The sequence below is a fragment of the Diaphorina citri genome, unplaced genomic scaffold (genome assembly GCF_000475195.1).
Source record: "Diaphorina citri unplaced genomic scaffold, Diaci psyllid genome assembly version 1.1 scaffold513, whole genome shotgun sequence".
Taxonomy (NCBI): domain Eukaryota; kingdom Metazoa; phylum Arthropoda; class Insecta; order Hemiptera; family Psyllidae; genus Diaphorina; species Diaphorina citri.
The window spans coordinates 211,898-227,061 of NW_007377947.1; the positions used below are offsets into that span (position 1 = coordinate 211,898).

The 15,164-nt window shown below is 42.2% G+C and overlaps 1 protein-coding gene and 1 long non-coding RNA gene across 3 annotated transcripts in view; both read right to left on the reverse strand.

Moving 5' to 3' along the window:
- Positions 1-9,300, reverse strand: part of LOC103509603 — a 19,240-nt gene extending 9,940 nt beyond the window's left edge. For both annotated transcript variants that reach the window (XM_026823904.1, XM_008474225.3), the window contains exon 1: positions 8,595-9,300. In XM_026823904.1, the coding sequence (XP_026679705.1) occupies positions 8,595-8,857 (263 nt within the window). In that variant the 5' untranslated portion in view covers positions 8,858-9,300. The remainder of the gene's footprint in view (positions 1-8,594) is intronic.
- Positions 9,301-11,040: 1,740 nt separating this feature from the next.
- LOC113467630 lies at positions 11,041-11,269 on the reverse strand. Its single transcript, XR_003391636.1, has 2 exons — positions 11,231-11,269; positions 11,041-11,127 (listed from the first exon to the last, which is right to left on the reverse strand). It is a non-coding gene; the product is annotated as an uncharacterized LOC113467630 (long non-coding RNA).
- Positions 11,270-15,164: the final 3,895 nt, after the last annotated feature.

Sequence of the window (15,164 nt, forward strand, 5' to 3'; positions counted from 1 at the left end):
ACGACCGACCGACCGACCGAGTGACAGACACCGAAGCGAATACAATAGTCCGTCCCTTATACCTTTTTATTACTATTGTTCGTGAGGACTACTTTAATCAAGTAGCAACCAGTGGCGGCATTACAAGTTGAAGAGACGAGCAATAATAAATATGCTGATTGAGTAAATGAAAGACTTGTAATACTGTGATACCCACAAAGTTGTGAAAAAGCTCTCTGCCTTACCACAAAGATTCGTGATTTGATTTAATTGATTTGATTTTACCTACCTATGTACTTTAGTAAGTAGATATTAGGTACCTACTTACCTCGCTACTTTTTAGAGGTCGCGGATGAGCAAACTTTATTAAACGTAGGTACATGATTGTGCTAGAAATGCTATAGAATTGATAGAGATCTAATAGTTATTGTGTTCACTGTTCAATGAAAACTAGTTGGAAGTGGCGTAGCACCAAAGTGCACAATGTAAAGTTGTAAAGTATGTATAGTTGTATACGTAGGTACGTGATTTCAATTTCATCACTAGAAAGCATTCTTCTGGCACCTAATAGACCTAATCTTTACAGACCTAACTCGGCCAAACCGCTCATCCGATTTCTATGAAACTTTGTCAACTTAGTGCTTGAACTCCCGTGAAGGTTATAGGCTATTTTCCGGTTCGTTTTTGTTAAGCTACGCCGAGCAAGACCACTAAATAGATGAGTGACATGAACGGCCATGCCTTTAAGGACTTACTAGCAGAAAACCGGAGCGAAGCGACGGGTTTCGGCTAGTACATAATAATTATAATTATAACACATGGGAAATTTTGTTGATTATACCTTATACCTAGGCTTGCCAAATATCCAAAATGTCGATTCGGGACGCGAATCCGCGAACATAATTGCCAAATCCGCGAACATAATCGCGTCGATTCGGGACGCGAATCCGCGAACATAATTGCCAAATCCGCGAACATAATCGCAAAATCCGCGAACAAAATCGCCATCCGCGACTATAATCGCCAAATCCGCGAACAAAATCGCCAAATCCGCGAACATAATCGCGAAATCCGCGAACATAATCGCGAAATCCGCATAACCGCGAAATCCGCGAACATAATCGCGAAACCCGCGAACATAATCGCGAAATCCGCGAACAAAATCACCAAATCCGCGAACTAAAAAAACCCGTTTAGTATCTACCCTCTCTGTAGTATTCACTAAAGTTTGGTTTATTAATACGGGCCTTAGGTACATATCTAATGTACTGCAATTTGAAACACATTCCATCTTGGATGGGAAAATTTTACTGCTTACAAATAGATATGCTATAAATAATTTTATAATTAGGTAACTACTAATTAATTCATCCTTAGGTTCTGCTAACAGGTAGGTAGGTACATAGGTACATTATTACGGTACGCAGTATTCAGTGTCTTCTAGCGATATAATGTACTAATATACTACAATGCACCTTCAATGAATAATTATTGTAGGTTTGTAGGCTTAGGTACAATAATTACTTACCTCTTATAGGTTTAGATATAATAAAGAGATGGTATCCTACATATACCTACCTACAATGAATAAAATAAAATTATTGTAGGCTTACAATAATATTTATTAAAAAGTAATTATTACTTACTTATTATAGGTTTATGATAAAGAGATGGTAGGTAAGATGAAGGTGAGTTAACATGATGTACAAGTACAAGTGTAATAGCTAGCTAGGTGCCTTCTCACTACCTATACTTCAATACTTGAAAGAAGTCACATTTTGAGATTTTTGAGACCAAAAACTTGAAATGTTCTAGAACACCTCAACCATCGAATGGCCTTGTGCATGAGAGTTAGCGTCAGATCTCTTTTCTTCCGGAGGCGTTTTCTACCATCTAACCTTTAGAGCTCTATTATTATATGGTCAACTTCTCAAATAAATGAGGATGAAAGTCCATGCCTCGGCTGGGATCGAGCCCACGCCCTCCTGTTAACCAGACGAGCGTCTCGACCACTACGCCACCGAGGCAGGTTAAGATACGTTTTATTACCTTCCAAGCTAAGCTGGTCAAAGAAAGGCAGGTATAGTAAGCAGCGGATTTTCTTTCTGACTTCTGTCATAAATCAGACTATACAATGTAGGCATGTAGGCCATATTGCCAAGAATATATACCTATGTTGATTATTCATGAATTACCCATAGGTACGATTTAATCCAGTAAACCTGCCTGGACATAAATAGACAGCTTGTTCTTCTTGACCTTGTAGTAACCTTGGAATGACCTTGTAACACTGGAAATCAGATCTAGTGGAACTGCAGCCTTGTGATTTTCTACTTATTGAAGGAGTGAAGTGAAGTCTGTGTTCTGTGATAAGAAGATTCGTATGAGCTTGACCCGAGTTTTAGGGCTGTTTGCCCCTACACCTAAGCCTCGGAGAGTGGGCTTTTTTAAAAAAAAAAAAGCAGGCGAGAGAAAAATGTAAACACCTCTAGTTTTCTTTGCTTCTCAGGTTGTTTTGACTTCAAAGTGTAAAGAAATAACACTTGAAAGAAACTTGTAGTAGCTTTCTATTATACCTGCCACCTATGTATATTGTAACCAATGTACCTTTTTACTACCATTAATACTATACATTGTAGGATTGGTGGGCGTAACAAACAAGCTACAGATCAAATGTGGTTTATGTGGCGATTAGGACCTCAAGTACTTTTAGGATACCAGCAGATGGCCTATTAGTTTTAACCCAAGTGACCTCTTGACCTGGCCTATGACACTAACATATAACCTTTAAAACTTTATAGGAATGGTTGGATATTTTCACTCTTGTAAGAGGTCTACTGGTTTTGATAGGTGGCCAACCTATTACATTTAACCTTGCATGTCCGAAAACATTCTTTTTTCTTCCTCCGAATTTGATATTTTCCTGACATTATAGGTAGGCTTGCCAAATATCCAAAATGTCGATTCGGGACGCGAATCCGCGAACATAATTGCCAACTCCGCGAACATAATCGCCAAATCCGCGAACATTATCGCGAAATCCGCGAACATAATCGCGAAATCTGCGAACATAATCGCAAAATCCGCGAACATAATTGCCAACTCCGCGAACATAATCGCCAAATCCGCGAACATTATCGCGAAATCCGCGAACATAATCGCGAAATCCGGGAACATAATCGCGAAATCCGCGAACATAATCGCCAAATCCGCGAACATAATCGCGAAATCACATAGGTACGATATGTACATAGGTACGATAGGTGATAGGTACCTACCTATCTGTAGATATGATAGGTAGGTAGTTATTTAGCTACAGTTAGGTAAGTAATACTTAAATATAAAACACATAAGGTATGGGTGGGTAATTTTTGGTCCCTCGCATCTATACTTACTTAGATATGTAGTGGGTTTTTAGTTAACATTATTAGGAATTAGTTTTTTTTGTTAAGATCATTAGTATTGCTTGGAATCCACTGTAAAAACCCACCACTCCCTATCTAATTATAGGGTTCTCGGGAAATCTGCTTGCTCATTTGTGTGAGAAAATGTGAAAAATAATTCACCAAAAAACCATTTTTTTTTGGTTTTTTGGCTTTATGGTTTTCTGGACAAAATTTGCACCACCACTTTCGTGTTACTGATAAAAAGACCTTTAATTTGATATATAGGTCGACCAGGTTTGGATAAGTCCTTCTATGGGGACAGACTGACAGACAGATAGACGACACCGAAGCGAATAGGTACAATAGCCCGTCCACTATATCTTTTTTTTATTACTATCGTAATAATAAATAAAAGAAGGACGGGCTAAAAATTAAGCTCTTGGGAGGATGTACCGGACCCTCGGCCCTTAAATACGGTCCTAATTCGTGGGGCACAATTTATCTCTTGTTTATCATTACGTCACTGTGTTACATCTACAGATGATTATGATAACAGTGAAGACACTGTCTCTGTCTATAGCATCAGGTTCTTGTGAATCTCCTTGCAAAACAGTAGTGAGAGGCTGGCCTTTTAGTACGTATACATATGTAGATTGAGATGCCAACCATAAGAACGCTGGTTTATGGGCCATGCCAAAAAGAGAGGTAGGTATAAATAACTACGTGGGATAAATCAACAAATTTCACATCGTCATTCGTCATTAGAGGAAAATACATAGGTATACCTTAATCCAAATCAGCAAATTAGTTTTTGTGTAAGAGAAGAGGGAGGAGAGAAGTAGGAAGGTACCTACACCAAACAATCATTATTAATTCAGTGTAGTTATTATGTATGTAGGTACTAGGTACCTACTATTAATGTAGGTACCTACGTCATTGAAGTAAGTACCTATACCTACTTCTGCATCATTTAATTTTAGATTAGGCACCTAGATAACAACATCAATTTAATCATGTGGGAATCTCCAGCAAATTCTGTGGTCATTGAAGTAAGTACCTACCTACTTCTGCATCATTTAATTTTAGATTAGGCACCTAGATAACAACATCAATTTAATCATGTGGGAATCTCCAGCAAATTCTGTGCGAAGTGAAGTCTGTGTTCTGAAGAAGATTCGTATGAGCTTGACCCGAGTTTTAGGGCTGTCTGCCCCTACACCTAAGCCTCGGAGAGTGGGCTTTTTTCTGGAAGAGGTTTGATAGAGGGAACTGTAACTGGCCTAGGTCTTATCGTCCCGAAATCAAAGAGAAGGAAGACAGGATAGGAGGAAAGCCAGCCGTTCCGAGAACGAACATTATCCTGAAGTGAAGTCTGTGTTCTGTGATAAGAAGATTCGTATGAGCTTGACCCGAGTTTTAGGGCTGTTTGCCCCTACACCTAAGCCTCGGAGAGTGGGCTTTTTTTGGAAGAGGTTTGATAGAGGGAACTGCAACTGGCCTAGGTCTTATCGTCCCGAAATCAAAGAGAAGGAAGACAGGATAGGAGGAAAGCCAGCCGTTCCGAGAACGAACATTATCCGTTAAGGATAAAATCCGCCCCGGTCGGGAATGGAACCCGCGACCTAGCGCTTACAAGGCAGACGCACTACCTTCCAAGCTAACTAGGCTGGCGGTGTGGTCTTTTTGTGTAAGTAGTTGAGCTAAAATTCCTAACTAGGTAAACTGAAATTTTGGTGAATTTTTTGTGAAAAATGATCAACACTGAATGAGGATTTTTCACCCTGCACCTATGTATAGGTATTTTTGGCAAACCTCTACTATCACGTATAGCTTCAAGCACATAGTGGCAAGTAGGCAGATTGGCAGATACATACCTATGTATACGGTATACACATAGACACAGGTGATAAGTATTCACACATAGACATCAGATATGACATTGTTGGTCATTCATGTGAATGACATATGTAAGTATACCGGGTGGTGGAGAGAAAACGTCCCAACGGAACTTGATGTTGGTTGAGGCTCTGGAGTGGGGGGACCTAAGTCCTATAAGACCAGCCACTCACTATCAGGTACACCTGATTAGCTCCGCCAGTCAGGTCTACCTGTTGTTGTGTGTGTTCATCAGGTATCAGGTAGACCTGACCGGCGGACCTTTTCAGCCGTAGGTACCTGACAAGTGTACTTGATAGTGAGTGTGTTCATCAGGTATCAGGTAGACCTGACAGGCACCCTGATCAGGTCTACCTGCCTCGGTAGCGTAGTGGTCAAGACGCTCGCCTGGTAAACAGGAGGGCGTGGGTTCGATCCCAGCCGAGGCATGGAATTTAGCGTCTGTCAGGCCTCCCAGTGCTCCAAGTGCCTGTGCCCTTCAGCTCAGGTGAACCTTGGCTGAGCCTTGGTTGAGCCTTCTTCTTCCTGCCTCCTGCAAATTCTCTCTCCTGGGTGCGTCTGTCAGGCCTCCCAGTGCTCCAAGTGCCTGTGCCCTTTAGCTCAGGTGAACCTTGGCTGAGCCTTGGTGAGAGGCTGGCCTTTTAGTACGTATACATATACATATGAAGATTGAGATGCCAACCATAAGAACGCTGGTTTATGGGCCATGCCAAAAAGAGAGGTAACTACGTGGGATAAATCAACAAATTTCACATCGTCATTAGAGGAAAATACATAGATATACCTTAATCCAAATCAGCAAATTAGTTTTTGTGTAAGAGAAGAGGAAGGAGAGAAGTAGGAAGGTACCTACACCAAACAATCATTATTAATTCAGCATAACTACGTGGGATAAATCAACAATTTCACATCGTCATTCGTCATTAGAGGAAAATACATAGGTATACATTATTCCAAATCAGCAAATTAGTTTTTGTGTAAGAGAAGAGGAAGGAGAGAAGTAGGAAGGTACCTACACCAAACAATCATTATTAATTCAGTGTAGTTATTATGTATGTAGGTACTAGGTACCTACTATTAATGTAGGTACCTACGTCATTGAAGTAAGTACCTATACCTACTTCTGCATCATTTAATTTTAGATTAGGCACCTAGATAACAACATCAATTTAATCATGTGGGAATCTCCAGCAAATTCTGTGTTGAATGTGATAGATGTCTGACATTGGATGAATTGGCGAGGAATTGAGGTACAGGTAGGTGTATCTATTATCTACACCAGAAGAACTTAAACCGAGAACGAGGGTCCAAACAGTGATGTAACAGTGGGAGTGGAGCTCCAAATTTTCGGAGTCTAACCTACACAGTCTTCTTTTCTTCGCCTTTTCCCACACTGAGAAAAAAACTAGGGTGCCGCCAGCCGCCAGCCTAATCCGGTGACTGGGTTCCGGCACCCTTATATTGAACTCTTTATCTGGAAGCTCAACACTATAATATAGCATTCCAACAGCCTAAATCAGGGGAAGTAACCCAATAATAGAGTTCTTAAACACTAAACTTGTCACCATTTTTTTTCTCAGTGCGTGTACAGACGGGGTCGGCGTTTTTGGTCAGCCTCTCAATCAGCCCTAACTAGGGTAATTGCTTTGGGCCGCCCCTCGCCCGCCCCTAATCACAGCCCTGACCACCACTAGGTACACCCATTGTAAGTATGTATTGTTGTCCCATGTACCATTCGATGTATTTGATGATGCAAGGATGAGAATTGATGGGGAATTAGTGTGATGTTTTTCTCATTTCCGGTTGTCAAAAACAACTCAACACGATCTGACAATCGCGGAGAAGAAAAATGATTAGATTTTTGGCATAGCAAATATGGCAATATATACATATATGTCATCTTGGCATCTTCCTACTGGAATCTGTATGGACTGTATGTATACAAAAGGTATGGTGCCTTAAGTATATGTATGTATACATAATATAGGTACTTGGGTAGCTATAGAAAATATGGCAATATATATGTCATCTTGGCATCTTCCTACTGGAATCTGTATGGACTGTATGTATATAGAAGGTATGGTGCCTTAAGTATGTATGTATATATAGGTACTTGGGTGCCTATGTACCGCTAGATCCCGGGTTTGATTCCCGCCCGGGGCGAAATTTATCTTAAACAGAAAAGTTTCGTGCTCGGAAAGGTAAGACCTCAGTAATTTTATTACAATTCCCTCCGTATGTGTACCTATAGATATACTCAATACTCATCCCATCTTGGTTGCCATAAAAATGCAACATCCGGATCTCAAGATCTGATAGGTCTTCTTATATCTACTTACTCCAGAATCTGTAGTAATGAATCTTATATTATAAGATCTGTAGGCCCTAAGTACGAACTCGGGCTTGATTTTGTCCCTAAACGTTGCAATCCTCCCTAAACGTTGTAATAACGTAACATCGGCGAAATCCTATACACGGGCCTGCAGATATAGGTACCTATCAGGGCCGTATCCAGAATTTTGCCGGGGGGTGTCCGGGCCCCCTTGAACCTAATTTTTCAGAGTCTGACGTACAGTAAAGGAGAAAAGTTGAGCTCGAGGGAAGGGGCCCCCCATAAATGTGGCCCTGTTATATGATATATCAATATCAACAGTAAATAAGTACCTGTAAGTTTTAATAAGTATGCGACATGATGGCCTGTCCAACTCGCACATAGCGGTGATGTGTGTTCCGCTGACCAAACTGCAAAACGTTGTGAACCGTTGCGTTGTGCAACGCTGACTTTGACACGTTTGAAGAGTTTGAAAACCCTTCATTGGAACGTTTTGGTCTTGAGATGTGACCTAGCATTAGATTTACTTTAATGGGTTTAATGTCACTTTGAGATTTTACCCTCCGTTTGGCGACAGGCTACCCGCCTGCTCACCCAGACTGAGTGGGTCATTTTGCCTTCCTATAGAGCTTTCCCGCCCCCACTGAGGCTGGGTGAATTTAATGTGAGGAGGCGGGTAACTTGTTGCCGAATGGAAAGTATAAGTCCATAACCACTTATGGTCGATCTTACCACAGATAGTTTTCAGTTAATCCAGAGTTTAAGAAATACTGGCATTACTGGCCTGTGTAAGTAAATCAAATGGATGACGTCAAAGAAAAGCATACAGTGAATCTTTAGTCTTCTTCGCCTTTTCCCCTGTTCAGACAGGGTCGGCATTTTTCGTCAGCCTCGCAATCAGCCCTAGGGTGATTGCTTTTGGGTTGACAATTGATGCTTAGCAGTTATACTAATACGTTAAACCCGTAAAAAAGAAACTTAAAAACGAAATTCATACTCACTAGACTTCGATGATCTCGCAGTTGAGCAGCTTCCTCTTCGGTCCAACCTCCACAATAACAATCGTCTGGTCATAGTAATATGCCACTCTCAGACTCTCCTTACTAAACACATATCCACTGTAACCCTTGTACGGGCTGGTGTTCCGAATACTGCGCAACGTAGTGCTTCCACGGGGGGCGTTGGTTGTCCAGGACCAGAACTGAGCGGACACCAAGCACGGAAACAACAGGAGAAGTGACGGTAGAGCGCGGGTCAGTTCCATTTCGAAAGAGAAAACGGTGGCGTGACGATCTCTGGTGACTGTGACGGTCTCTGGTGTGAAAGGGTTGAATCAAACATGGGTTTCGAAAGAGCACAGACACGGAATACCGTTTATGGGGATTTTAGGTTTCCAAGGGTTAAACATGGATGTTTATGCAGTTAGTGTTAGATCGTCTATGGACGTTTTTGTAGATTTAAAAGGGTTAACGTAACACATGGATTTTTAGTTACACTTCGGGTTAAAATAATCATGGATCGGTTTTTGTTTCAGATTAGATTTCAAACTTTTAGATTTTAACAGATTAGATTTCAAACGATTTGTTCAGATTTCAGAGGGTTAGTGTTAGAATAGTTATGCGCGGTTTAAGTACTCGCATCATCTCATGTTTCAGTACTAGGTGCTGTCTGGGCTTAGAGTATGCGTGATTTTGTCACCTATAAATAATACAACATGGAAATGGAAAAACTATTTGCAAACTGTGAAACACGATAAAAGAGGTTTAATTACTTACTGTCTATTTAAATGCCTATCTCCTGCCTAATATTATTTATGTATTTAAGTGCCTATTTATATGTATTGTATACCAGAAGAGCAATCACGAAGCAGAGATGATGTTGGTTGAATAACACTGACCTTTTTCTCTTCACCAAAAAAGTTTCACCAAACTACCTTGTCAGCTTGTCACTTGGGTGGGTAAGGTATATAGGTAGATATTACTATACTCGTATCTACATAATCTACAATTTTACATAGATATAAAACTTCAGAGAAGATCGAAATAAATTTCATACAAGTTTCACCTACAAAAAAGTTTCACCAAACTACCTTGTCACTTGGGTGGGTAAGGTATATATTAGGTATTAGGTACTATACTCGTATCTACATAATCTACAATTTTACATAGATATAAAACTTCAGAGAAGATCGAAATAAATTTCATACAAGTTTCACCTAAATCTAACCTTGATAATATCTCGAAGATTCTTGAGATGATTTTTTTTTTTCAATGTCTTATAGTTCAACCCGCTTTAAAGTCATTTTATACCTTATACCTAACTACCAATTAAAGTTATTAGTGACGTTACCCGCCTACATTAACCTCACTCAGCCTGAGTGGTGCCGGGAAAAGCCAACACGCGATTGAAAAGACGGTATCTACTAATTACGCTCAGCGTTGTTTAACTTCATTGATCCATGGGGAAGTAATCGATTTAACGTGCTATCACCGCTGGCTTTTTTTTTTTTTTTGAGGTTTTGACAGAGGGAACTGTAACTGCTATGGTCTTATCGTCCCGAAAATCGAAGAGAGAAGGAAGACAGGATATCAGCCTTGGCCGAACCTTCCCCCGGCCTTCAATTCAAGCAAGATCTCTCTCCTGGGGCGTCTGTCAAAAGCAGCGGATTTTCTTTCTGACTTCTGTCATAAATCAGACTATACAATGTAGGCATGTAGGCCATATTGCCAAGAATATATGCCTACCTATGTTAATTATTCATGAATTACCCATAGGTACGATTTAATCCAGTAAACCTGCCTGGACATAAATAGACAGCTTGTTCTTCTTGACCTTGTAGTAACCTTGGAATGACCTTGTAACACTGGAAATCAGATCTAGTGGAACTGCAGCCTTGTGATTTTCTACTTATTGAAGGAGTGAAGTGAAGATTTCTCAATAACTTAATTAAGGAGTAAAGTGTACCTAAGTACTACCATTACCTAGGTACTTATTTTAGGTCTGTGCTACAGCTTGACCCGATGAGATTACTTTCCCTGCTTTTGACCAAATAGTTGTGATTCTAACAATTTTTCCCCTCTTTTTCCCTCAGAAGATCCCACATTTTTCCCTCCTCAGATTTTCAGAGGGGGCTACGACTGTTTCTACCACCGGCAGCCAGCTACTAATCAGTACTCTCTTAGCTTTTGACCAAGTAGGGTGATTTAAGTTTTGGAAATAAATAAAAAGTTTAGTGAAAAGTAGTTGTTCCTGTGACGGTGCGTCTGTCAGGCCTCCCAGTGCTCCAAGTGCCTGTGCCCTTCAGCTCAGGTGAACCTTGGCTGAGCCTTCTTCTTGCCTCCTGCAAATTCTCTCTCCTGGGTGCGCCTGTCAGGCCTCCCAGTGCTCCAAGTACCTGTGCCCTTTAGCTCAGGTGAACCTTGGCTGAGCCTTGGTTGAGCCTTCTTCTTGCCTTTCATGCAAATTCTCTCTCCTGGGTGCGTCTGTCAGGCCTCCCAGTGCTCCAAGTGCCTGTGCCCTTCAGCTCAGGTGAACCTTGGCTGAGCCTTCTTCTTGCCTCCTGCAAATTCTCTCTCCTGGGTGCGTCTGTCAGGCCTCCCAGTGCTCCAAGTGCCTGTGCCCTTCAGCTTAGGTGAACCTTGGCTGAGCCTTGGTTGAGCCTTCTTCTTGCCCTTCATGCAAATTCTCTCTCCTGGGTGCGTCTGTCAGGCCTCCCAGTGCTCCAAGTGCCTGTGCCCTTCAGCTCAGGTGAACCTTGACTGAGCCTTGGTTGAGCCTTCTTCCTACAGATTCTCTCTCCTGGAGGCGTCTGTCAAGCCTGGGTGCGTCTGTCAGGCCTCCCTGTACTCCCTGTGCCTGTGCCTACAGTTCAGGTTGGTCCTTGGCTGAGCCTTGGTTGAGCCTTCCTCATATCCTTCAAGCAGTTGCTCACTTTTGGGTGCGTCTGCCAGGCCTCCCAGTACTCCCAGGTTAAGCCTTCTCTTCAGAAGTTGAGCCTCCGAGCGCCGGCGTCAGCACTCCTCAGGGTGCAGTTGTTGCCCTCTGCTCCCTATGCCTGTGTCCTACAGTATAGGTTGAGCCCTTGATGAGCCTTCTGCCTTCTCTTTTAGAGTTGAGCCTTCGCTTGTAAATTGTGTCTCCAAAGAGTCTTCCCTCCTGGTAACTCCTTCTCTCTTGCGTTTCAGCTCCAATGGCTACCCCCACGACCTTCACGACGCTGGGCGCTATCCACGACCTCCCTTCCAATGATGATATTTTGGATCGGCTGAAGGCCCTGGCAAGGAACACTCTCCCCCAGGGTTGGAGAGATTGGACCCTAATTAACAGCATTGATCTTGATTTCTCCGTGGACTCCACCGTTCTCAACAAGCTGCAATTTGCTCTTCCAGCTGACGGTATTGCACGGGCCTTTGACCCTGCGGCAACAGGTTTAAAGGAGCACCCTTACAAGGATATGAAAATCAAGATGCTGTCTTGGGCATTTTGTAGGGGTCTGGTATACTCCCCGTCCAGTTTGTCAAAACAGATCCGTGGTTCCTCGGCGAGCCATGAGTCATTCATGTGTGCAACCTCCAGCATCAGATCGTCTCTGCTGTCAAGGAAATCTACCGACCGTCTTCTAGCTGGGTCGGCGAGCGGTGTTCCTTCGCGACGTGACTCATCTGCCAGCGATACCATGTCCCGCCTGGAAAGTCTTGATGCCCGCCTTGCAGCCCAGGATGCGAGAACTGAGCGTGTGGAGAACGCTCTGGAGAGGATCCTCTCGGAGCTTCAAGGATCTAGGAACAAAGTCCAGTTGGACCAGGATTCCTTCCCTGGGTCCCCGGCCGCCTCTGGGGTATCTTCTGACGCTGAAGAATGGGAGCCCCCCTCCCTGTTGGCTGAATCCGAGGTGGAAGATGTCTCCGTAGAACCCGATTTCTCCTTCGCCTTCGGGCCTTCGACGAAGGAAATCCCTGTTGGCTGAATCCGAGGTGGAAGATGTCTCCGTAGAACCCGATTTCTCCTTCGCCTTCGGGCCTTCGACGAAGGAAGAGAAACTAGAGGTTGTCTTTCAAAGTCTTCAATTTTTGTCCCCGCGTATTAATCTCTTTTCCACATCGTCTTGTACGGTTTTATTGTTCTCTACATTTTTCCCCCTCTACATTTCCCATTTTCTCCCACTCTCTGCTTTCTTCTATTCTTCTATTTTCTTCATAAAAACATCAAGTGAAAAAAGAAATACGCTTTTAATATCCCCCATAAAAACTCCTGTTAAAGCATATAAAAATTGTGTGCAGCAGCTCTTTTTTTTCGCTTTTTCTGCTTATGTTTTTATGAGGCCGGCCACCAACCTCATCGGTGTAGTGGTTAACCCTGGACTTTGGATGTGATGGAAGTTGGTGCTTCGAGTGCAAGTTGTCATAAAATTTATCAAGTTGTAGGTAAAAATTGGCGAACGATATTTGTGACAAGTATTCAAGTACATATGCTTAACAGGTTAAAATTCCTTAGTCGTCCGTCAAGTTTAATACCCTCGGGTTGAAATATTCCTTTGTCGTCTGTTCCCCTAGTAAAACCCCTCACAGAAGAACTTTACAGAGCGAATTTCTTCAAGTGTGTCATATTTGTACGGACAACGTATACAAGAAGTATATGGGCGCATACGTGCGTATAATGGGCCGCAATTGTGTATTCATGAGGAGTTATGAAGAGTTGAGGACCTCGAGAAGAAACGGCTTTGTGTACTTTAGCATCAGAAAAACTTGGCGGCGCGGCGGGGTAAAAGGAAGTGAGGGCGATTTTTTTTTATTTTTTTTAAAAGAGGTTTGACAGAGGGAACTGTAACTGCTATGGTCATATCGTCCCGAAATCGAAGAGAGAAGGAAGACAGGATAGGAGAAAGCCAGGAAAGAGAAATATGAACGGGGGATATAATGCAAAAGGAAATAAATATTAGAAGCAAAAGGAAGAGACAACTAGGAAGGCAGGAAGAGAGGGCAAAATAAAATATATTCTGTCACGAGGACGACAAATCAATATCATTTCAATCCCTGAGGAATAAAAGCTACCAGTAAAAGGAAGTGAGGGAGATTTGCTTTTATACTTTTCGGTTGGTCCAGTGGTAACGCGCTTGCTTGCCATGCAGAAGGTCCCGGGTTTGAATCCCACCATCGACAAAAAATTTGTACTCGTTTTTCGATTGCAAATATTTCAACGGGTTACTTTCTGGTGTTCTCGTGTTGACCCAGCACCTAGTAAATGGGAAGTATTGTGTCTCTTCTCGCCCATCTGATGAGAGGCATACTACGGGATGGGCATGCTACGACACAGACGGAAAGTATGTGTCCTCTTCTCGCCCATCTGATGAGAGGCATACTACGGGATGAGCATGCTACGACACAGACCACATGCGTCTAATCATCTAATGTAGCAGTTGTTTCATTGCTACGAAATAAAAACGGCGGTGAAACACTCATCTTTTTTTTTAAAAAAAAAAAACTCGTATACGTTCATGTGAGACATACAATAACTTGTGCATGAGGTATCTGCAGTCTGACTGGAGGGAATACGGGGGATGCTCCCTCAGGATACCAGGGACGAATTTGGGGTGAAGGTTTCTGGAACGGGTTTCGGTGTGGTTACTGTGGATGAGATTTTTAACGAGAAAAGTTCTCACAATAGGACATCGCACGTCGCGCGTCGGGTGATCAAAGCAATAGTAGCAGTGCCTATATTTTGCCCATTTCCATGATTGTACTTCTACCGCCTACCACATTTGATATGTTATCGTGAAAAGACTTTGGTATGCTAAAAGATATCGCAAAAGACTTTGGTATGGTAAAACGCTAGGGCCAAATTTCCATTTAGTAATTTTAATTTATGATATTGGATTTCATAAAACTGTTTCCTAGATTTTGACAGTGCAACATTGCCAGATTGCCTCCTTCATTATTTCGGAGGAGCATCGGGAATTTCATTTTTAGGAGGGTTCAAAAGGGAAATCTTCTTGTTTTGCAACACTTTTTACATAGGTTTTGATATGCATTTCAGACGAAGAGGGAGAAAAAGACAAACAATAAAGAGAAATTTGATCTAAACAGTGTCGAAGGCGATGGAATCCGCAATAGGGGGAATCTTACATAAAGGGAAAAAGGGAATTCCATGGACACCTGTCCATGAAAGAAGAGAAGAAAATATATGTCCTTTTTCCAGTGACGGTAGAGAGGTGTTCTTCGTGAGTTACATCAAACCCTTTCTCTGAATGACCATAGAATCAGACGTGGTTATCAAAGTAGTGGCCACCTGTGTGACCGAGCAGTCATGAACAGTGATTCTCAACCCGGAGGTGCTGGGTTCGAATCCCGGCCAGGGCAGAAATTTTGACTAAAACTTAACCGTACTACCGTACTTAGATAAGCATGGATGTGAAAAAAAAGTACCTACGTTGAAGTAATGCCAAAAAAGGTAACTTCCAAAGTAGTAACTTAGGACAAGCCAATTTTTCGGCCCCTCTTAAAAAACACCACTGAATGCATAGGGGTGTAGGTAGATATGTATATTGGAAATATTTTTCCCAAGAATTTGTGTCG